Genomic DNA, 25,574 nt, shown 5'->3' with positions numbered 1-25,574 from the left:
ACAATTTTTCATTTCAATACAAATTTTTTCCAGGTGTTAAGCGGCGTGTTAAGACTAAAAGAGACATTGACGCACCTCATGTGGGGAGTCACGATAGAGCTTCTACGCGTGACTGAACTGTTCATAGACCAGTGTGAGGCTGGAGAAGGTGAGGGTAAGAGGCGTGATGTGGGCGAGTGTATTCCTGTACTGAAACCTGTGCCCGGATGTCGCCTTCCCGATGACCACCGAACGGTGGCTGGACCACCACAGGTACGGACACACTGAAATTAATGTCTTACGCCGAGTTGCACGAAACAAAATTAAAATTTAAGTAATGATTAAACTAATTTAATCGCAATTGTATGAAATTCTTGTGATTAAATTAGTTTAATCTCTACTTAAATTTCAATTTTGTTTCGTGCAACTCGGCGATAAACTACTACTCTGTTACTAGCTTATATATTAATAACTTACTCTAATCAGATTATACGGGTTCATTAATATTACGTTTGTTTAGAAAAGTCGTGCTGCGTGCAAATCAAACAATATAAAATAAAAATATAAATCAAACAATAATAAATCAAATAATTAACAAAAAAAAAAAAAAAAAAAACTAACTTTTGGTGATGAAATGTGTAAAGATATTTGTTTCTTCGTACATATTTTACTAATGCATTCAAAATGTCTGTCATTAGCAGTTTAATATTTTTTTGTTTGTGTAATGCAACTTTTGCTTGCACTGGAATATATTATACCGAATTTCTATAAAAATTCAGTGTAGGAACAGCACTTTAATAATCTATATATTAATATATGAAGCAAAAACTGTGTACCTCTTTTTACATAAATTGCGCGGACAGAGGAGTATGAAATTTCGCACACTTATAATTTAAATAGAGAAGGAGTGTAGAATGTTAATATATTTTTAAATTTATGCATAACTAATAATTGATGAAATCAATAAAAAACATTATACCACACTACTATATTTATTTATTTATTTATTTATTGTTCAAACTTATAACTTAAATTAATTATGGTCGAAATTCGATCACTGGCGACCTCTAGTATAGTTTGCGTCATGTAAAAAGAACGCTGGCCTTGAAGCTGCGCAAAAGCGATTTATCGGTCTATTTGGTGGTATGGGGTACGGGCAGGCTTTTTTATTACGTGTCGCATGCTTACCGGTGTGCTATTGGTTGGACAGTTCGACTTCGACTCAAAATACTATCGCGCACAAAAGTTTTAAATTACGAAATAGTTTTACATAGAGAAGTGAGAAAAATTATTTATAATATATAATTCGCGTCATGTAAAAAGAACGCTGGCCGTCAAAATGCGCAAAGGCGATTTACAGTGTTGCCAACTCTTGAAAAAACTTTTTCATACTGTCCATTTTTTGGAACAGTCTTATTTGGTAAACAAACCACTGTCAATCGTAATTCACGTTTTTTCTGCATTTATCACTCACTTTCACAACACATTAGCATTCGGACACTTGTAAAACTCCATTTACTATTTATTTCACTAAAAAACAAATATCAATTTATCATTTTAAACACAAAAATTATTAAGATACGAATATCAAGAGTACAGATAATTAATATTTTTGAATTCGACATTTCAGTAACTAAAAAATTTGTTATTGCTTTTGTTTAAAAAAAATTGTAATTTTGTAAAGTGATAATTATTATACTTATTTAGTCCGAATTATTCACACTGGTTTTTCTAGTATTTTTTTAATGTACCTACAAATAACCATTATACGAAGCCGCAAGTGAAAGCCTAATTAAAAAACAAAACAGTACTTTTGTGCGCGAGTATACCCATGCGCAAACGCACCCGCTCCAGTTTCTTTCAGCGTTCTTTTTACATGACGCGAACTATAATAACAAATATATAACATTTCCAGGTGGAGATCCTCCCCATCCCGACTCTCCAGCGGTTGCTATCAGCTCAGCTACCAAACACGAAGCTCAAACTCCTGCGCATCCCCTTCCACGCCACCTGGCGGCAATCATTAGCCGACTTCCAGTAGTCGCTCGCCCGTCACGTCACGCGCACGTCACGTCACGTCACATGCAGTGCGGACTGTGACGTCGCGCGCGCACGTCATGTCACGCGCGTTGCGGACTGTGACGACACGCGCGCCAGTCACGTCACACCTATCGCGGGCTGTGATGTCATTCGGCTGACGTGACAGTGGGCTCAGTCAAGCGGGACTTACGGGGTCCTAGGGAAAGTCGTGTTGCAGGCGTCTGTAGTCTGTAGGGGTGTGATAGAAGGACTACGATTTTATTGTTACTGAACGCGACCGTTGCGGGTCGAGTTTGAATCGTGAATTTTTTTTAATTTGTTTTAAACAGTTATCGGTATCCGTTGATAAATTATGTAATATACTATTGAGTACCTATATTAAACGTGTATAAGTTATAGTGGGCTGTATTAGAATCGAAATTATTGAAAGTGCATTCGAAGGAATCGTCAAACATGCTACAAAATATAAAGTACAATAAGTGTTTGTCTAGAATTCAAATAAATACTACAGTGGGAGTTTTATTATTGTCTACGATAGATGAAAATAAAGAATAGAATTTAGAAAGTCCAACATGTTAGTATTCGTTTTCTACATTTCAAGTTGTTCACTTATTAGAAAGCCGTTTGAAAATTAACAAAAAAATTACATATTAAATACATATACCGTCTGTATGTCGTGTTTACTAATATAGCCTTACTTGAAAATAGTTAAATAAACCCGAGGGTGTTCTATAGCCGTAAGTCGTAGCGAGAGATATATTTTTATTCAAATGCATCCATTTCATATTATATGACGCAATGAAATAACTATATAGAGATAAATAATTATTTGTAGTTTATTTTTTTTCCGTTTAAAATTGTAAATAAAACTGTGATCGGTCTGCGGTTGATCATAGAGGTGTTATTCTTTATATAAAAAAAAAAAAAAATAACTGTATTAAAATGGCGGAAAATTTTTGTTCGCTTTTATTAATAAGACAAATTCTATACTCGAAAACGTTGAAGTATATTCTAAATTTATTTAAGTAATTTTAAATTGCAATTTTATAACTAAATTCCTAAAGTATTACTTAATTTTAGGTCATAATCATTGAAACAGAAATTTAAGGGATGCAGCCCTTAATAAGAATGAAATAATTCTTTCTTTAGCCCTTAATAGTAAATGTAAGTTTAAAATTTATATTTTACCAAAAAAAAAAAAAAAAATTAAATTTCCGCTATTTTAATATATTTGTCAAATTATAATCACATATTTAAGTTACTGGCACTCATTTATAATTATGATATATAAATATTGTGTTGTGAATAATATACGCCTACTTACATGTTTATTCAAAATCGTTATTATTTTACTCAGAGTTTTAAACAGTTTTGAATGAGGATTTTGTAACAAGCTACCCTAATACTTCTAAAATTATCATTTTAAGTCTTATATTAAAATATTTGTATCATTTCCTTTCAAGAAATAGATAATGTATATTTTTCATTATATCTTTTTGTTTTGATATCTTAACTGTATCTTACTGTCTTTGATGTTTTTATAATTTGACTTAGAGCTAGTTTGTAACTAAAGTAATAAAATATAAGAAAAGCATGTGATTCTCTAAATATAGTCTCAATTTACTATTTTAGCGATGATGGTAGTAAAATTTGGAAAAAATTCATGTATTAAAACTATTGTACCTAAATTCAGTGTACGCTCATAGCAAGGTCACACTTTCGCTTAGTACTGGATCAATGTAAAATATGGAAAGAAACGCACTATTAAATGTAATAAAGTATATTAAAGATCGATCGAAACTATTCCTGCAATAAATAATATAGAAGTAGAAAATACGATTTTTACGAGAAAATAAAATTCTACATATTCGGTAAGTTTAAATTTAAAAAAAAAATGGGTAACACCAATAGAGGAAATCTGTGACGATTAATTTTAATAAATATATATGACATTATGTTAAGCGTTGAATAACATGGGGGCGTTTATATTTTTTTAAATTATTGATTTAAATCCGGAAAAGGTACGAAAGCATAGCTTTGTAACTTAGACACTGGTCTATTGTTTATAATCTCGTTTTAAAAGATGCTTTGTGTATTTTTATTGTAGTTATAAGTTGGGGCGGGCCGGCGGAGCCTTTGTAAATATGTATAATTTGTATCGGCGTCCGTCGCGATCGGCTTCGATTATTAGTTTAATATAAATACTAGGAAGTAAAGGCGACTCAATAAATTGTTGCCCTCTAAAAATTGTTTTATTTTTCCTAATAATTTCTTAATTTATTACTTTTCGAGTCACACGTGGTACAAAACTAGGGATCTCCTTTCCAACAAAAAAGAATTATCAAAATCGGTAGATCTAGTAAAAAGTTATGCGGTATAATACAACGTAGGTCGACGAAAAAAGCGTTAAGTAAAAACGCATTATTAGATATAACTTGAAAAGTAGTTGTTAGAATGATCTCATATAAATTTGAATGGGACCAATTGACACACACCACCTTTCGTTTAAAAAAAAAATGTCGAAATCGGTCCACACGATCAAAAGTTCTGATGTAACATATATAAAAAAAATAAAAAATAATAGTCGAATTGAGAACCTCCTCCTTTTTTGGAAGTCGGTTAAAAAGAAAGGAGCGTGATGGCAACTCAATTGTGTGCATTAGAAGATAAATTGGATTACTTTGATCGACATTTCGTGAAATCTTGCATAGAACTGCGTAATATTCCAAAAAAATAGTCATGAGACGAAGGACACTTTTTAGTATTGTGAAAAAGTTATCGAAAACGATATTAATTTACAACCGACCGATGTTCGTGACGTCATTAGGTTACCTTCTAAAAAAGAAAATAAACATTCTGTCATGATAGAATTTTCCAACACTTTGATTAAGACGCATTTCTTAAAATATGCTAAGGAGTTTAATAGACAGAATCAGCTTGATAAGTTGAACATCTGACTCACCAGGCAAGAAGAGTATTTTTGTTGCACGCAATTTTGAACAACTTTACTTACTGTTGGGACTTGAAATATCCGGGTCATGATAAGAAAGGAAAGTTATTCGCCTTACATCATAGTAAAAAACAAAAGTCAACTGCAAGAACTTGTCATGCCTGATAAGATGTGACTAGGGCTATATTTTTCGCTACTTTTTATAATTTCTTTTGTCATATTTTATACAAACTCGCTTCAGCCTGTAATATCCCACTTCTGGGCATAGGCCTCTTTCCCCGTGTAGGAGAAGGATCAGAGCTTAATCCACCACGCTGCTCCAATGCGGGTTGGCGGATATATTCCCTACTATGAGTAACGATCGCTATCAGGTGTACATGATAACAACCGGGACCGACGGCTTAACGTGCTCTCCGAGGCACGGTGGGGAGACCCACAAGGACTGCACAAACACCCAGACCACGGCAAACACCTGTATGGCAAATACAAATATTTGTCATGTGCGGGGATCGAACCCGCAAACGCCAGCGCAACAGGTACAAGCCATGGCTGTAACCGTTGCGCCAACGCGGCGTCTTATACAAAATATATTACTATTAAGTCAATCTACTATTTTTAGTATTTTACCATGGGCAAAACGCATGAGTTCATGCCATTTTTGGCGCGAGCTTGTGGAGGCGATGTCCAGCAGTGGACTGCGAAAGGCTGAAATGATGATGATGACTTTTTAGATTACAATTCTAATCCTTCTACATACGAGTATACTCTTACACTTCATTCATACACAACAGTTACCTACAATACTTTAAAAAAAATAACGTATCACAAAGTATGATATAATTTATGCACTAAGACCTAAAGCATATTTGTATCTATATTTACTTATTTTGTACTGTATTAAAATTTTATTTAAATTGTATACTTGCATACGTAATTTTTCAATACCTCCTTAGCGTTGCATTTTGCCTTGCATAAACCCAATTTATGCAACATTTATCAATGACTCATCAAGTTGACTCCATTAATAATAAGGTGGATTAGTTTTCCGTTTCTGAAACCTATGAATGTACTCAAGAAACAATTACTTCATACATTCGGAATTATAAAGACTATTTTCTATTAGAACTTTAAATGGTAACTTCCCTAACTTTATTGCTCTTTAACAGCGCATGCCTTTTGACAATGATATCTTGGTCTTACCGGAGTGTTGGTTACCGCGTAAAAATAATCAAAACATAAGTACCTCATTTACAGGGTTACAATACAAATATACTTTATTGTACAACGAAAAACAAATCATGCCAGACTACTAAGCACCATAACCAAAGTGATGGCGTTGTAGTTTATGTTAAGACTGATGTTTGCTATACTTATAGTGAGCCTGATTTCCAGTATGCAGCATCTGGATTAATCATTAATACAAACGTATCTTGCAGTATTATGTATTTATCGACCACCGTCGATTGATTGTATAGATGGTTTTGTGTCTTGTCTAAACAATATTCTAACTTCACTCGCTAGATATAAGACCGTCGTAATCACTGGTGATATATACTTGATGGAAAGCTTAGAAGACCTTAATCTTTTAGCTTTTCATGGCTTCCCTCCAGCTCATCATTCTGCAACTAGAGGTCAGAACTGTCTGGATTATGTAATGATTCGATCTAAGGCTTTGGCACTAACACTTATTCTAAATAAGATCTGATCTGGCTTAATAAAATTAATACCTCATCTTCAAACTGTAAAGAGTTTCTCGAAAGTTAATTTTATAACGCTTTATTAAGCTGTTGGTTTTCTGAATAAATAAATAAATAAATAAATAACACTAGATGCAACTATGGATAACCTAGATCTATCCTACATTTTGACCATTTCTGATCCAAATAAGACTACTGATAGTCTTATTTATTATCTGAGAAGTGCGGTAACTAAAACTCAAACATTAGGAAGATACCGAATAGAAAACGAATCATAAAACCTTGGACAACACCGGGCTTATTGAGGTGCATACGTAACAGACTTATTGTAGCTAAGACAAAAAAATCCTGATAATGAAATAATTAAAATTACTTATAAGCGTTACAATTTCTGTTCCAAAATTTTAAATAAAATTTGTTTTACATTCAAAACTATTTATCCAAAATTATTGTTTAGTGATTCTTCTCCTCAACATGTTTGTAATAATGTCAATCAATTCTTTGTTAATGTAGGAGCTAATCTCGCTAACAAAACTAAACATAACTTGTTATTATCTTCTTCTAAAAAGTTTAATAACCGTGAAAACTGTCAGTCTTCTTTTGTTATGGAGTAAACAGATGTAGATGAAATAATTGTAGTGATTAATTCCCTAAAATCTACTGTAGCTCCTGGTTGGGATGATATATTTACAACCATATTAAAAAGATATTCCCGTTTGTTGGCCCCTATACTTTGCCATATTTTTAATTTTTGTATTGTTGATGGCATTTTTCCGGATGCATTTAAGAGAGCAATTGTGCTTCGCGTTTTCGAGAGTAGTGATGAGAAAGTCATTAATAATTATCGACCAATTGCGATCCTTCCGGCTATATCAAAATTACTTGAAAAATTGGCGTGTAATAGACTTTCAGCTTACCTTGAGCATTTTAATTTAATTTCCCCTGGACAATACGGTTTCATCATCATCATCATTACAGCCTATACAGTCCACTGCTGGACATAGGCCTCCACAAGTTTACGCCAAAAATAACGTGGAATCATGTGTTTTGCCCATAGTCACCACGCTGGACAGGCGGGTTGGTGACCGCAGTACTGGCTTTGTCGCACCGAAGACGCTGCTGCCCGTCTTCGGCCTGTGTATTTCAAAGCCAGCAGTTGGATGGTTATCCCGCCATCGGTCGGCTTCTTAAGTTCCAAGGTGGTTGTGGAACCTTGTTATCCCTTAGTCGCCTCTTACGACATGCACCCAACAATACGGTTTGAGAAGGGGCAAGTCTACTTCGGATGCTATATTAGATCTTACGAATAATATTGTGGAACATCTAAATAATGGAGATAAGGTACTCACGATATTCCTTGCAAAGACTTTTGATACTTAAAATTAAATGGGATTGATATAAATTATTTTGTTTTATTTCATTTGCTAGTGTATCCGCGCTTTTCAAGTAAGTATGTTTACACTGTCATAGCTCCTAAACTATCTAACTCAGAGTTAAGATTTAAATGTGCATTTATAGCAAATATCCTGTATTATTATAAAAACAAATTAAAAAAATTGGTTAACACGATGTTTTTTTTTTAAAGCTAAGAATGTGAAAAACAACATCAATTTGTTGTCTAATTTATTTTTTCAAAAATGTTTTTTACTAATACTGAAAAATTAAAGAATATTTTTAATCTAGATTTATTGTCTACACTATTAACTAACATTTGAGACTACTTTTGTGTTTGAAAGTCTTCTACTTGGGTAGATATTGTTAAATTAATGCAAGCATCTATGCTTCGCCAACAATTTTTTTTAGTGCTGCCATTTTTTATTGATGGCGAAAAAAAATCATCGATCGCTGATTTGGCGATAAAATTAATTGTATTTTAACCCCTTAAAGTATCGGACATCCGAAATCGCACACATTGTATACAATATTGCTAGCCTTATCAAACATCATATTTTTATGATGTTATTCCGTAAATTCTGGGAGATAAAGTGAAAAATGTTACGTATAATATAATTTTTTATTTATTAAACAGACAGTTCTATAAATAATCATCAAAAATACATAGACTTTCCCTTAAAAACTAAATACGCATTGTTAAACATAATTCTTACCGCTTTCAGTAGACTGGGTTTGATTGACAAGATCTAAAGATTTGGTTATATTGTTAACTACAGAATATGACATTTAAAAAAAAATAATGAAATTTATGTTTTCTGTGACATACTACTTTTACAGTATATATTTATATGGCAGAGCATGTTTTTTGTGCACATAAATGTGTAGTGTAATGGGATGTTACTAAAAAAATTTTTTTTGTCCAGTATCATATATCATATATGAAGTATGATAACTATTCAATGATTAGTGCGTGCACTAAAGATTAACTTACCTACTCAAAAAATCTTTGACGGATTTGATTATAAGTTAAAGAAATAATAATATAGCATAAAAATTTAAAAAATATTAAATTTCAACAGTCACACCCAGCTTTTCAGAACTCCCAACCCCTTCAAGGCAAATTTTTTGAGTTTGATTTAGCACAAACAGTTTGTTATTGTCGGTTGTTGATTGCTGTTAGTTGCTGTTGATTGTCGTTAGTTGGCGGTGGCGTCGGGGTGCCTCTCCAGCAACATGGCGACGCCCTGCCCGCCTGCCGCACAGGCGGAGATGATACCGAGCTGACCATCTTCCTTCACCAGGCGATGAGCCGTATGCATGGCGAGGCGGACCTGGAACACAAATTTGATAAATAAAAACTCAATTAAACAAAAGTTTAAACTTTCAATTGTTACCATGAACTGAACCATAAAACAACTATTTAGAAGTAATATAAATTTCCGCTCGCGGTTTCTCCCGCCCTCCTCCCGTTTAAATAATTTTTACTTGAAGTTATTGGCGATGCATAAAACTATAGTGGTAGTAGTGGTGGGACGTGTTGTGTTGATGTCAATCAGTGATAACATAGTATTCGTCAAGCGATTTTTTTTTTTAATTAATCGAATAGTTTTTGAGTCTTTCCATTAGACTTGGGTAACTCATGAGTGAGTGATACAAATGAAACATATCTTTTCAAGTGAGCTAGTCTCTCATCAGCTCACTTGCGTTTCAAATATATCTCCAGCTCACAGGCTTATGATTCATTTTCGAGAGACTGGCGTACTGAGCGGGAGTAAACGGGACTGAGCTAGTGAGCCACTCGATCGGACGATGGCCGATGGCGTTTATCATGCGAAAGAGAGAGATAGTTATGGCTCTGTATCTTTTCGATTCATATTTCACAAGGTCATAGACTCAATCGTCTTGCTTTGAACAAGCGAAAAAGTATTTTTTTACGACAACATAAGGTTGCATTTTGGTTGCATTATAAAATTATTTCACTGAGCTAAATGAGCTGAAGAGCTAAATGAGTGATACATATCCTAAGATCAAAATGATATATATCTCTCTTTTCTTTTCAGTGATATAAACTTCGCATGGCTACTTTCCATTACAAACATTAAAAATGCAAAAATAAAAATCTATCTTTCTTATTACGAGTATATAAATATACGATTATAAATATTGTCCTCCAACAAGGAGTAAAGGGATTAACATTAAACTACATTTATATTTAAATGGAAATAATTTACCCCAGTAGCAGCGAAAGGATGTCCAATAGACAGAGAACCGCCCCACTTGTTCCACTTGTCTAAATCAGGAGCTCCGACCTGTAAAAAATAGTGGAATTTAACTTTTACTAAAACTAACAATATTTGGATATATATATATATAGATTAGAATAGATTATAAAAACATATATTTATTTATTAGACATGGTAACACAGCACAGATAATGACATTTATTTATAAAAGAAAAGAATGAAAGATAATCATAAAGGCTAATTACGATCCATTTAAAATTAAATTAACAAACATGCAAATATATACTAAACTAACCTTAGATTGACGTCCGAGGTAAGTTTGTCCAAACCAATCTGAGTCGAGTGCCTTCAAGTTAGCCAAAATTTGACCCTGAAAATAAAATTTTGATGAGAGCAAGTAAATTACTGAATGAAAAGTAATGGAAAATATATCTATACATATATAGTTGACGTGGAAATTAAAATAATTGTATTTCTTCTAATGAAGTATTACAATGGAGTCAAAGTTACCCCATTCATATTAATGTTGCCATGTTAATTATATATATTAGTCTGCTTGTGGTTAAAATAAATAATTTAACTTCATTTTACTTTTTTAAATAACGATTTAAATCTTCCATTTTCTATTATAGTATTTTAGTGGGGTCTACAAGACCCCATTATTACCGCTATCTAAATGTTATAATTACCTGTTGTTTGTGTTACTTCATTGCATTTTTTCTAATACCATTGTAATTTTCAGTATTATTACTAAGTTATTAAAGATACGTATAGTCCCATGTATTACTATATTAAAAATATATAATAAAACGAATAATATATAATTAAAACGAATTAGTACTCACAGCGAAGGCCTCGTGAATCTCCCAGGTGTCGATGTCACTGAGCTTGAGACCGGCTTTGTCCAAGATCTTGGGGATGCCATAAGCGGGTCCAAGTAACAGCTGGTCGACGGGATCCTGTACCATAATTAAAATGATGTTATCAGTATTAATCAAAGAGTTAAATTTTATGCTAGTGCAATAAGTTAAACGCTTTCAATGTTTGATTTAACTTTTTTTTAATTAGAAAGGTGGCAAACATGTGTACGGTCAGCATGAAGGTAAGCGGATATAGTAACTTATTGACGCCGGTAACACCAGAAGCATCGTAAGCGCCTTGCCGGTCTTACCCTTGACTTCCTTTGGAGCTCTGGTTACTTAACTCGCCACAGGAACAAAACCCTACTAGAGAGCAGTGTTATTTAGCTGGAATCTTCCGAATGGTTCAAGTGCTTTCACACTCAAACAGGCCGAAATTTTGAACAAGATATTAACTGCTGTTTCCTACCTCAATACCTTGTCATAATGCAATAAAATATACTTTAATTTAACATAACAATTACCATTGAACAGTTTTTTATTGAAGGAGCAAAAAACCAGATTTCTCACCTACGGTTAAGTGTTCACTGCTTAAAAAAACTGGCTGCACCCACGGATCTACAAATGCGTTACTGGATAAAGGAAAGAAGTGAAAGGAGTTAGGGAATTGCAAACAAAGATGGGATGAATTTCGGTTATATTAGTCAACAGCCAATCATTTCGACTTTCTACGAGAGGGTGAAACTACCCCGTCATACCGAATAAGACAAGCTGTGATAAATGACTATAGCTAGCCAAAATTTACTGGAGTTGCGATTCATATTGGCTAGTCTAGTTATTTCTTACTCACAGAGTGATTTAGGGTAAGGAAAGGGTTTACAAAAGGTAATAATGAAATCCAGACATTGTGCTAGGGAAATATCAAAGTTCTTAATTTTTTTAGAAGCATTAAAAAAAACTTAATTTCATTTAAACCTTCTAGATATTAAACATTTTTGAATATCATATCAAAAATTGACCGCTCCAGCGGGATTCGAACCCTATTCTATTCTAGATATTTAGAAACTTTCTCCAACTTCGGCAATGTAGTTTATAGTAGTACTAGCTCAACTAAACAATTACAATATCTGCTGATCTTACCTGAGCCACGTAAGTGAAGTCTCTCAGATAGGCCTTGGGCTTCAAACCAAGCTCCTTGGCCTTCGCCTCCGACATGATGAGACAGGCTGACGCACCGTCCGTCTGGATTTAAAATATAAATAAATAAATTATTATTGGTGGGATAAGTTATTATCTAATATTTACCAAGTGATCTTAGCGGAAAGTAATTATCCATTTAGAATTATATAAATAATTCTATATGTAAAGAAGATTAAACAGTCTCAAGGAAATTTATTGCCTACTTTCATCTTACATTATGTGCTTATTATTGGTTGTTTAATATTAAACTGTAACTAACAAGTTTTTATTCTTTTGTTGGTTTAATTTAGCAAATTAATCTACGTTGCCTTCATAACTTATTTTGTCTACTAAGAAAGCTTCACTCAAATGGTTTAGGTGACTATTTAATACAATAATGTAATATTTAAATATCTTACAAGGAAGGACGCATTAGCAGCAGTGACGGTGCCGTGAGGTTTGATGAAGGCCGGCTTCAGCTTGGCAAGTTGCTCCGGAGTCGACACCCTGATGCCGTTGTCTTTGTCCACCAGACCGTCTTTACCTTCCACTGGTAAAGAAAAACATTCATTACTTCTTTATTACAACTCATTTAAAACAAAACTATTATAATCTTTATATATATATTACAGATATATTTATTCATTTTTTTTGGTCTTTGGTGTTTTTTTTTTTACATTTTTTATTTTTTTTATTTTCTTCTTAATGAAAACTTCTTGCACTGTTTGCCTCACTATATGAAATACTTACTCATGATCACCTTTGCCATAAACCCTACTATTATTTTATGTTTTATATCTATTTTTTGAGTGCAATAAAGTATACGAGGTAAGGTATATGTTTTTATAATGCAAGAGTTGTTCATAGAAAAATATATGTGTAAATATATAATAGCAAGAAATGTATAATTTTTTTCAATGTGAATTCAATACATTAATTCCTACTCGTCACGTTAGGTGTCACATTCACAAGAAGTGGGAGAGATGATAAAAGCGGGAGAGACGCCAAAATCTCAACGTCAGAGTCACGGGAGGCGGGAGAAAAGCTGAAACGTGAAAAGATGTTACATGAAACGCATTAGAGGCTCGGGTACCTTTAACGGGCACGAGGTCGGTGAAGTGGCCGGCGGCCTGCGCGCGCGCCGCCAGCGAGTGCGAGCGCAGCGCGTACTCGTCCTGCTCGGCGCGCGACGCCCCGAACGCGGCCGCCAGCCGGTCGGCGCTGTGGCCCATCGTCTCGCCCGACGAGAACTCCGCCACTGCCGGCAGCTGCGGACCGATGAGTGTGTCAAGTCACCGATCTCGAGAGACACTCGTACATGAAATTGCTAGTTAACATACTGTTACAGGACAGTAAGCGGTCGTCCACAAATCGAGCGAGGTTCGAGGGGAATAAGGGTTCGGAAAAAATCACGGAATAACACAAAGGTAATGCAATATCACGTGTATTTTATGTTGTTATATGTATAAAAAAAAAAAAAAAAAAAACTGAAAATTTCAATATAATTTACATCACATAATTAACCTTTAACTAAAAAAAACGTAGTTTACTCACTTCGGGAGCAAAGAAGTCAGGTCGGATACTGGCTAGCAAGGACAGTCTCTGAGCCGGAGTCTTGGCTCTGTTGAGTCTCAGAAGCAAGGCTCTCATCTTGCGTGAGTGGCGGATTGGCACGTCTGACATGAACTCCACTCCACCGGCCACAATCACATCATAAGCACCAGCCGCTATCATGCCCACACCTGGTATAGCATAGAATTATATAATTAGTCTCAGTTTTTACAAAAATAAAACTGTTTCAAAACTCACAAATAGTACAAATTAGGGAGGACAAAAGGACATTAAATATACACATCATGATTTAATTTTTCTACCTTTAAACGTTTGACTGGGGTCTGAACGCACCCCACGTTTTTTTATAATAAAACCGACCCTATACTGATATACACACTATACCATATATGATTATCTTTGTACTTCGACGAGGATAACAATGCCTGAAATATCTGGTTAATTTATATTTAATTTAAGAACTCGTTCAAAAACTGAAAACCGAAAATAATCAGCAAAAGTACATTTTTTAAATAAAAAATTCAGATTTTTCAACCGCACAACTGATTTAAAAAGTTCAAAGAATGTTTTGAAGAGAATACATCAGACTATTGAAAAAAGTAAGTATTACTTTATTTAGTTAATGAAGTATATTTATTCAGGTCATTGAAGATAACGAAAACTAAAAAAATAAAAAAGAACAATATAACATTTTACTTTCATGTAAATTCCTATAAAATAAATATTATTTCATAAGTTTTACTATATACTAATTCAATTAACGTAAAAGATAAAACAAATGGAGACTTGATAATATTGCTACTTCAAGCAGCTCAACGTTCGAGTGGGGTCAGTTTGGCCACCAGTCATGAATTTAATATATTGGTACTGAAGTAATATATGAAGCTATCCCGGATTATTTTATTATATTGTCATTTAGTCACCAATATATGAATGTGATGAACGTTCCATAATCACATGACAAATTTTTGACACTTCTGTATTTTATTTATTTATTGTTATTTTCTTAATTAAATATCAAATGTTAAATAAATAAATATTCAATTTTAGTAATTAACTACGAATTATATTGTCTCTAACACAATATTTTTAAAAAAAAATATTATTTCATAACTTTTTTAAGACACTTGCAACACCAGAATCATTGCAAGCTCATTGTCGACTTTATCCATTACCCTTCCCACTAGCTCTAGCCACCTGACACGCCACAGGAACACAACTACTTGAGACCAGTAATATTTAGCAGTGACCTTTATAAGGTTGAGGTCCCAGGTGAGCTGCTCCAGATTTTGAGCATTAGCTTACCAGTGGTAATAGCTTGATTAGATGATATGCAAGCCATAGTAACAGTATGGGCAGGTGTCTTGTCACTGAAGCCCGCAGCTAAAGCAGCTTCACGACCAATGTTGGAAGTCTTCACTTCTTGGATGACGGTGCCATAGACTATGTAGTCTACCACCTCCTTGGGTATACCAGTCTTTTGTAGAAGGCCTCTAGAGATATAAAAAAAAATTAGTGACAGATCTTACAATAAAATATATTATCTGATCAAGATAATAATAATAATATTCTTTATTGTAAACCACAGATTAAATAAACAGTAATTATGCAATAAAAGATGTAAGATAAAACATGTATAAAAGTAAGATGTCTAGTTAATGCAATGATATTTGGGTGTAGTGGACACAGTAACAGGCAAATGTAACAGATATATGTTCACATTCCATATACAACAAATCTTTTTATAGGAATACTAGCGACCCGCCCCGGCTTCGAAAAAACTATTAGTGTTCTTTTGCTATATTATGTATTATACATATAAACCTTCCCCTGGAATCACTCTGTTTACTAAAGAAAACCGTATCAAAATCCGTTGCGTAGTGTTAAAGATCTAAGCATACAGACAGCGGGAAGCGACTTTGTTTTATACAATGTAATTATAGGAATATTTGTCATGTGTGTTGTATGTTTTTACCCCCTGACATGGGATTTACATCCTACTGGGAGCTTTTGAGTGTCAGGTGTTTATTTATATTCATTCCTGTAAGTAAATATACTCTATTGTGGTTGTAGATAAGAGATTGTAATTATAGTATGATTTTTAGGTATATATTTTCTTTTTTGAAAAGACCAGCTTAGTAAAGCAAAAATAATTTTAATGAAATATGAAATTCCCAGATTAACATAAACACATTCAATTTTTCATTTATTTAGATCACATTTTTTGTGATAATCATACCTAAAATACTGTACAGTGACCTATTGTAGATGATCATACATCTTAGCAAGATAGATTGATATTTTATAGACTCTTAAAAGCTGAATGAGCCTAGAATATACATAATTTGTTATCAATACATAAAATAAAAATCTAACGGATCGCTGTTTGTACATGGAATATATATGAGAAGAACATATTATTGCGATCTTTTTCATCGCAAATACCATCCTAAACAATGAAAAAAATGTGTCTGTTCGCCTATGTATTTGTGAGAGTGTGAGATTGAGAGATTTGATATGGTTGTGGTTTCACTAATATATTGTATAAGCTTCACTTAACATTTAGTGTTTGTTTCATGTCAATCGGTTCATAAATAAAAAAGTTATGCCTATTTAAAGAATAACATTGAACATGTATCCAAAAAGTGGAGAGTCGCAAGCACAGTTAGTATTAAAATATTTCCACACATACAATTAACTTTGAATAGTAATTTTGTATATTTTAATTTGTTAAATTTCTAAAACTTTATTTGAAAATTAAACTTGTAAGGATTTGTTTGGATGATGGTAAGCAATTACCGTAATTTATAGACGCCTGCAACACCAGAAGCATCACAAGCGTATTGCCGACCCTAAAGCTAATCCCCCTCAAGAGCTCTGGTCACCTTACTCACCACAGGAACACAACACTGCTTCGAAGCAGTGTTATTTAGCTATATCTACTGCAAGGTCAAGGTTCTTCCCCAGTCGGGCTGATCCAGATTTTGAGCAGGAAATTTCTGTCAGTGCCCTACCTCAGTTGAGCCTTTAAGGAGGTTGAATGAGCATAAGCGTTCTTATGTGAGAATAAGTACATTAAAGTAGTATATATAGTTGACGCCGTGAACGCGCAACGGTCACAGATATGGATTGTGGCGGTTGCGCTGGCGGTTACAGGTTCGATCCCCGCACATGACATACATTTGTATTGGCCATACAGGTGTTTGCCATGGTCTGGGTGTTTGTGCAGTCCTTGTGGGTCTCCCCACCGTGCCTCTGAGAGCACGTTAAGCCGTTGGTCCCGGTTGTTATCATGTACACCCGATAGCGATTGTTACTCATAGTAAGGAATATATCTGCCAACCCGCATTGGAGCAGCATGGTAGATTAAGCTCTGATCCTTCTCCTACATGGGGAAAGAGGCCTATGCCCAACAGTGGACATATTACAAGCTGAAACGAATATAGTAGATACACCCCAATTTTTAGTTAATGTGGTCAATTTAGTAGTAAGAAATTAGAATTAGAGGTTTCTTGTAATTAGAATGGCAATGCTACTAACGTAACTAAATTTTTGCATATTACTACATGGAAATTTCATAATTTAGTTGTTTTTATAATTATTTTGACCTAATAAGAAGTATTAAGTTATTTGAATTTTTTTACTCAGTTCATTATTAACCATCATCTCCTTCGTGGTAAGGTTGCCTGGAAGAGATTGCTCTTTAGCAATAAGGTCAACTTTTGTACATTTTCTACCAATTATTATTAATGCTGCTTATTTATTTTATTCCTTGTTTGGTGTATACAAAGGTGTTATTATTATTATCTACTAGTTGATGCAGTTGATGAAAATCTAAAAAAGTTACTGTTGTCAAGGAAGATATTTAAAAAACTCACAGCAAGGAATGCCTGGCCAGTTCATGTGGCATCATCTTTGCATAGTCTGTGAACGACACCAAGAATGGTGTCCTGACTCCATCAACAAGAACAACATTCTTGCCGGTCTTGTCTGGCAAAGTCTTCTTCTGCTGTAGTGCCCCTCCTACACTTAGGGCACGCCTGGCTGTATCTAACAACAGTAAATAATATCATTAATATAAAAATTTATTTCAAGTTATTGTAATTCAAAGAATTTCTTAAACACATAATTTTTTTTAATTCTAAATGGTTTAATAATATTATTTTATGGTAAGGCGACCAAAGTCCGCTTAATAAAAATATAATTGATAATTATTGCCAACTTTAAGAGTCCAAAGTTTACTGATGTACAGTATATGAAGTTTACATACGTTGTAATAAGAATTATATTGTTAAAATTAAATATGATATATTACACTAACATTATTTAGTTACTATTTCTAATAATAAAAATTTAAAGTTATCACTTGTAACATTTATATAAAAGTAAATTACCAAACTTTGCGGAGAAAGTAGGACGAGCCGCCTTTATAAAGGTCTTTGTGACTTGCGATGCCATGGCTTCCCTTAAACGATCAACGTCTTTAACTGATATTCTCAATTATTCCTGCGACGGTAAATGGGCATACATTAAATTACAATAAGACTTGGAAAGTAACAAAACTATCAAAACCTGGACTCTGACCTGTCAGGAAAAGACACCAATACAGCCACTGTATCAAATTGTCAACGAACTTTGACAATTGACTAAATTCTTTATGGGCCTGTTACACCATTGTGTCAAAAAATTAAGATTTAAATAAATCACGTATCTGTCCTACTCAAATTAGTTTACAAAAGTTTAGTTTGTAATAGTTTTAGTTTTAATTTAATATTATTTATGATGTACATGATTACCTTAAATGTCTGTGTTGTTCTAGGTTAAGCTTTAACAGTGAAAGTCTGACTATCTTGCCTGTATTAAAATTTAAATTGAGACTTATCTCAACCGCACCGATCAATCTCCTTCATCTATTTTCCACTCTACGTGACATTGGCGGAATCAACCGTGCTTCAAAAGCACAACTGAAAGTCATTAAACCATTCAATCAATCAATCACCGTTGTGAATAACCATGGTCTTATACACAGGTCAGGAAACTAAGTCCAATTTCAATTGAGAGATTAGTACGATAATGTCATACCTTTTTCTTTGCCTCAACGCCGCTGTATGTCACTGCCTATGTATCATTGGTCATTATCATCATCATCATCATTACAGCCTATACAGTCCACTGCTGGACATAGGCCTCCACAAGTATACGCCAAAAATAACGTGAACTCATGTTTGTTGCTCATAGTCACCACGCTGGGCAGGCGGGTTGGTGACCGCAGGGCTGGCTTTGTCGCACCGAAGACACTGCTGTCCGTCTTCGGCCTGTGTATTTTAAAGCCAGCAGTTGGATGGTTATCCCGCCACCGATCGGCTTTTTAGGTTCCAAGGTGGTAGCAGAATTGTGTTATCATTGGTCACTGTTACCGATATGTGCGGTCATGTGGTACGGTACGCAGTGCACACCGAGCACGCCGGTTGCGTGACGCTTTATTGTAATTGGTTATATTGAGTGATGTTTCATTGTAATTGGTTATATTTTAAAACATAACAGAATGACGTGTGAAGACCATCGATCGTTATACTTCTGGCAGCTGTAAACACAGAACACGCTGTTAACCATTAAGCCGACGTACCCCCACTACTGTAGTTGCCCGACCAGTGTATAAGACTGTGATACAAATACATTTTGACAGCGGGAGGTAGAATAAGCCAGTAGGACCTGTTATGTCTCAATTAATAAACTGCAACTCTAAGATTAATATATGCGATTAGATACTTCAAACCTAAAAAATAATAATAAATCAGAAAGTTTTTACTGTCGGATAGATTCCGCAATGCTTGAAGACAAAAAAATCTTCGAGCAATACCTGCCTGTGTTAACATAAGACACTGCAATGACGAGGGGACTACTCCACAAGTTGAAAGTCGCTTAATCTGCAATGGAAAGGGCTATACTTGGGGTCTCTCTCACAGTTTCTTTGTATTTGTTAGTTTTGTAATAAATGTTATGTTAATGCTGTCCGCCTGTGGAACTTTCTTCCGCTTTCATTAAGACGAGCTCACACGCAAGCTTAAAAAAGCAGTATATATCACTCAATACGTCATAGCTGTCGTGATGCGTAATTTATTTTATATAAATATACCGTTACGGTACATATTAAACTATGGTATGGTATTAATTACACGCTTTTTATTAGTTTCACCTGTATGTTTGTATGTTTGTAACCGACTCCTTTGGACTTCATTTTGACCCACTTCAAACATTCAGATTTGATTTAGACTTATCAAGAACCGATGACAATAAACTAATTAATGAAAGAGGTTTATTAATGAAAGAGGTTTTTTAGTTGTTTTTTTTTTTTAATAGTTAATTATTATTTTAGGATACTACACCCTATTTGCCGCGTTATTTTAGATTCGGTTACTCCATTGGTAAATAATATTATAATATAAAACTATAAAAACATTAGAAGTAATAATTTCATAAAATCACAAATACCAGGTGTTATTACTTGTTAGATTTAAATATAAGACGTATTATTAAGACATTGTTGTTTTTAAAAGTTCTTCGAAATTCTAATTAATTAAGTGGGTAGTAAGAATAAGTTTCCAGTTTTATGTCGAAAAATGTTCATAGCCACGTGAACTAATTAATTCTATATAATTTATTGAATTTCTTCTGATTTATTTATTAATTAGTTTTTAAAATTTTATTATTCAATTTCTAATAAAAAGTTTAATGAAAGATTAATGAAAATATTAGTAAATGTTTCAGTAGGTAAGTTTATTATTTCCTTATATCGGGTTTATAAAAATCTAAAGATACAGTGTGTATATCTTAAGAATATTCTATCTTTTCTTTCAGAGCATCGAAATTATTCTAATGTAATACATCTGCTTTATTATTTGCATTATTATTATCATTTAACTAACAGTTTAACAATACGCAAAAAGTGATATTATTTAATAAATTACTTTTTCTTCTTCTTTTTACTTATTTTGCAAAATCAGTAAAAAGCAGTAACACAAAAAAGGGTGCAGTTGATTGATTGTTTTTTTTTTTATTTATTAGGATGGCACTTTTGCTAATATTTCTAACGTGGCTGGTCACGTGTCAAGGAGAGCTCACAGATGATATGCATACTTTTAATCCTGCGTGTCTTGTAGAGAATTCATTCACTTGCCTCAGCGGGGATTGCATTCCTCAAGACAACTATTGCGACGGTAAACGTGACTGTAAAGATGGAAGCGATGAGAGTTTTTGCGGTAATTATTTTTTTATTTTGTTTTTCTCTCTATCTCTATATATATATTGGCATGCTTAAGGCCGTTACAGTAAGTTTAGGGATGTTACAGTATGCCTAAAGTTATCGTGACATAGTTATGAAGATCGTAAAAACGTGTTATCAATTAGTAATTACTACTCCAATTAATAAACGCCTCATACTCAACGGCCCCATTAGGATTTTCTCCTGCGGCAAGGGTCCGGAAATACACACAATACACAAGCACAAACGCCCAGATCACGCACAAACATGTAAAAGGCAAATACTAATAGCTGTCGACACCAGACATCGACACAGGAGAAAATCCTACTTGGGGCCGTTGAGTTTGAAGCGTTTATTATGTTTATAGCTATCATAAGTGGGGATCGAACACGCGACTGCCAGCGTAACAGTCAGTGCTGTGATCACTGCGCTGACGCATCGCCAATCTATACATATAGTAAAATGATAGGAAAGTCAAAACTGTACATTGAATATTTTTTTAAAAGAATACTTGGGGTTAGATCTACAATCGATACCGAAGCCAAAAATTTGGTTTTTAGAATTTTTGTCTGTTTGTCTGTATGTATGTCCGTGATAAACTCAAAAAGGACTGCATGGATTTATTATAATTTTGGCACGAATATTATTAAGAAGTCGGGTAACAACATATAGACTACATATTATCACGCTACCACCTACGGGCAACGAGCAGTGAACCTTTATTTCTTCAACGTATTCTGTAACAACGCGTAATCTAACGACGCATATTTGAATGTTGTTGTTATTATGTTAATAACCATGCTATAAGCTAGCTTCACACTAAATAAAGATATTCTGTAGTATATTTAGTATCAGCGTTGCACCCGTGCGAAGCCGGGGCGGGTCACTAGTAATAAATAATATTAAATAGCTAATTGAACTCGTGAGATGATGGTTATGATAAAAATGATCACACTATGTGATATAGATGATATTTAGCTATATGATCTATGATATGAGAGATATAATATCGATCACGACGGTCAAATTAAGCAAGAATATAGTAATATGCACTTTTTTATACACGTATAGGTCAACAAAGAAACGTACAGCTCACCAGATGGTGTTACCGTAGCCTAAAAACGCCTGCAACACTACCACCGACTACATCCAGGAGTTCTGGCCACCTCACTTATCACAGGAACACAACATTGCCTGAGAGTAGTATTATTTAGGTGTGATTTTAGTACTGTATAGACGTTGGTACATCATAAAAATACAATTACTTCTTATTTCATCCAACTTACAAACAAAGCCATCCCGATCGACAGCTATAAAAAATTGTAGACAAATTGTTATTAAAGTTTTTTGTTTAAGGGTGCAATTAAAGTCATTGTCAACTTGACTTTGTACAGTATTTAGGGAAATTGACAATTTTATCTGACAGTCGTTGACGATATCGATTGATATCGTTAATTATTGTCAATTGTTTTACATATTCTTTGACAGATTGTCAAACTCGAATGTTTTAAACAGAATAAGATCTGTTTCGTCTTAATTCTATCATCAAACTAAAGCTTGTAGATTTATAAAGATTAAATATTTTTAACTCTAAAGTATCTCTATCTGATCTCTAGATAGCTCCATATTGGATTTAGGGGTAGCGATATATATCTCCATAATTGTGTTAGCTGGCAAACTAAAAAAAACCGACTTCAATTACATCGACAAGTAATGCAATGTAGGTAGATGAAAAAATAGTCAAGTAAATAGGCATTATGAAAGATTACTCCAAAAGTTGTAATCAGATCTCGATAAAATTTAAACGTGACGACATGATAAACATTGGCTTTCGATTAAATTAAAAATCATCAAAATCGGTTCGCCCAGTAATAAGTTATGCGGATTTTTGAGGGATTCCCTCGATTTCTCTGGGATCCTATCATCAGATCTTGGTTTCCTTATTGCGGTACCACACTTAGGATACCTCCTTTCCAACAAAAAAAAAGAATTATTAAAATCGGTTCATAAACGGAGTCATCCCCGAACATACATAAAAAAAATAATATATATATATATATACATACAGTCGAATTGAGTAACCTCCTCCTTTTTTGAAGTCGGTTAAAAAATGCAAATAGAAATATGCCATAAATATAGTGGAATTCGATGATGACAAATAATAATATACCATATTTTATCCGTTGGAAACCGTCATCTGCCCAAAAAGCTATAACGGCAACCGGTAAAACAGGTCCATGATGTAGCAATTAAAACGATTTGCGATTTTTTTAATTCTTAATATTTACAAATTAAATTAATCATTACTACCCTCAAAATGTTTCACGAGGAAGTAATTTAAAATGTAGATATATAATAATGTATAGTATAGGTATACCTCTAAATAATTATAACATAGATAGAGGTAATTATTTAAAGTACTATCATTAATATTTTATAATATTACGAAATTTATTCGTTTTTTTTTATTATTATTAAGGGTCAGTTATTTTTGTGATAAAATTTATCCTTTAGGTAATTTTGTCTTTTTTTGCAAACGAAAAAAATATGACTTCAACTTACAACAAAAATACACTTAATACAACGTAGGCAATCAAAAAAAGAAAAAATAAATAAATATTAATACTGCTTTTGTACACCATTAAAAGAAACAACAAAATAATAACATAAAATGAAAGATGTACAAAGTTGGTGTAATCGCTGAAAGAGGGATCTCTTCCAGACAACCTTTGGACATAGGACACGAAACAGAAACTGCAGTAAGGGAGTGAACAATTAATTGATGTGCAAATAAGTATACTTTTGAATAAAGTACATAAAGAAAATATATAATAATAAACATACTATATACATCATACTTACATATATAATATATGTAGTTTTTTGAGTTTCTTTGCGACATCAATGATCGTTCCCTTCGATCTGACACCAATTTAATCCTTAAAACTCCGTCTCATACTTCTTCCTATTATTCTATTGCCTTCTCTGTTCAGCGACTGATCAAGAGTTCTGACCACCCTAGGCTAATTATGAGGACGCGCTCCCACCAGGTATGTTACGGACGGCCTAAAAAGTAGCAAGTGAGTAGAGTAGTAGTGTGAAAATTTTAACATGGTTCATACTACCTATAAAAGTTGTCAGATCAATCTGCAAGCAAAGTACCTCACGCATTATAAGATCAAAATCATCACAAGTAACTGCAGGCTACCAAGTAGAAAACCAAATCCATGTCGTGTTTGGCCGCATGACTTGTATTGGCTTAGTCTCTATAGGCAACTTAGTTGCCGTTGCCGTTGACTATGAGCGTGGTCTTCTAGTGTGTGAAGTGGTTTAAAAACAATTGTTTTTTTTTTAAATTTTTCACTTGAATTTGTTTCACTTAAAACATTGGAGGTTATGTGAAAAAGTATAAATACAAAAGTTGTAGATCTTTTTACTACCTACAACTTTGCCATTGAACTTTTTTCCATAGGACTTGTAGTTAAGTCGGAAATCAAGATAAACCGTTTTTTACCATTAAACCCCTTCCTATCACTTCCCGACCTCAGATCACCCGTAATTTATTTTTCCTTTCAGTTGCGTTGTATTTTCTTTCTTTCACAATGAGTTTCATTCTACTATAATTTTTTTTTTGATTTCAAAAGCTAAAAGCACTGCTTTACAAGCGCATTTAATTTTAATGTTTTATTTCGTTCTAGTTGAAATATGTGGGGTAGATACAATGATGCTAGATTACTGCATGCGTGGACATGATTTCAGCGCGCCCTCCTCGTTCCTCGCCTCGCTCTAGGCTACAGCCTAATTAGCCTAAGGGTTAATCATGTCTCTGTTAAAGCTGTCCAACTCTGGAACTCTTTCCCTCTTCCTATTAGACAAGCTTAATCTCTCTTATCCATCAAAAAATATCTTAAAGTACACTGTTTGTCACTAGAATCATGATCGCCTATATCGTCTGTGTATAATATATTTTTTAAATATGAATTATTTATTAGAGATAGTTTAAAAAGTAATTGTCAGATCTCAATCAAATTTTAATAGAACCACATGATGGCTTTCGATTTAAAAGGAATCATTTAAATCCGTACGCTGAGTAAAAAGTTATGATCATCAGATCTATCTGGGTCCAGATAGCCCAGATAAAAACAGATAAGATTTTTATGAAAATGGCATGAAAATTTTGGAATCCCTGTTTCAAATACACAATAGTTTATAATAACTTCCCATACAAATCATCCTTTTGTATTTGGAATTTTCAGCAAGGTCGAGACCAAAAATCTGCTTTAGCCAAGGTTGAATGTGTGACTTGTGGCATTAAGGTAATCTCTTACACTACTAAACTAGAGAAGCTTTTATCAACCGTTTTCAAAAACAGAGGAGATTACTTGTCGATGGAATTTT

General features: G+C 33.7%; 3 protein-coding genes across 3 annotated transcripts in view; 2 read left to right on the top strand and 1 right to left on the bottom strand.

Moving 5' to 3' along the window:
- Window positions 1-4,266, top strand: part of LOC123665659 — a 35,144-nt gene extending 30,878 nt beyond the window's left edge. The window contains exons 15-16 of the mRNA XM_045599931.1: window positions 34-252; window positions 1,895-4,266. Coding sequence (XP_045455887.1) covers window positions 34-252; window positions 1,895-2,020 — 345 coding nt within the window. The 3' untranslated portion in view covers window positions 2,021-4,266. The remainder of the gene's footprint in view (window positions 1-33; window positions 253-1,894) is intronic.
- A 4,400-nt stretch (window positions 4,267-8,666) lies between these two features.
- On the bottom strand, window positions 8,667-18,563 carry LOC123665715 (trifunctional enzyme subunit beta, mitochondrial). The gene is made up of 12 exons (XM_045599976.1): window positions 18,500-18,563; window positions 18,310-18,421; window positions 17,794-17,965; window positions 15,221-15,408; window positions 13,898-14,085; window positions 13,437-13,611; window positions 12,763-12,893; window positions 12,305-12,406; window positions 11,150-11,263; window positions 10,600-10,674; window positions 10,293-10,370; window positions 8,667-9,392 (listed from the first exon to the last, which is right to left on the bottom strand). Exons 2-12 carry the CDS (start codon window positions 18,371-18,373, stop codon window positions 9,258-9,260), a joined length of 1,422 nt encoding a protein of 473 aa, XP_045455932.1. The 5' UTR covers window positions 18,374-18,421; window positions 18,500-18,563; the 3' UTR covers window positions 8,667-9,257.
- A 2,418-nt stretch (window positions 18,564-20,981) lies between these two features.
- Window positions 20,982-25,574, top strand: part of LOC123665380 (putative vitellogenin receptor) — a 55,468-nt gene continuing 50,875 nt past the window's right edge. The window contains exon 1 of the mRNA XM_045599692.1: window positions 20,982-21,174. Coding sequence (XP_045455648.1) covers window positions 20,982-21,174 — 193 coding nt within the window. The remainder of the gene's footprint in view (window positions 21,175-25,574) is intronic.

Source organism: Melitaea cinxia, chromosome 24 (genome assembly GCF_905220565.1).
Source record: "Melitaea cinxia chromosome 24, ilMelCinx1.1, whole genome shotgun sequence".
NCBI classification, from domain to species: domain Eukaryota; kingdom Metazoa; phylum Arthropoda; class Insecta; order Lepidoptera; family Nymphalidae; genus Melitaea; species Melitaea cinxia.
This window is presented reverse-complemented; position numbering and strand designations above follow the sequence as displayed.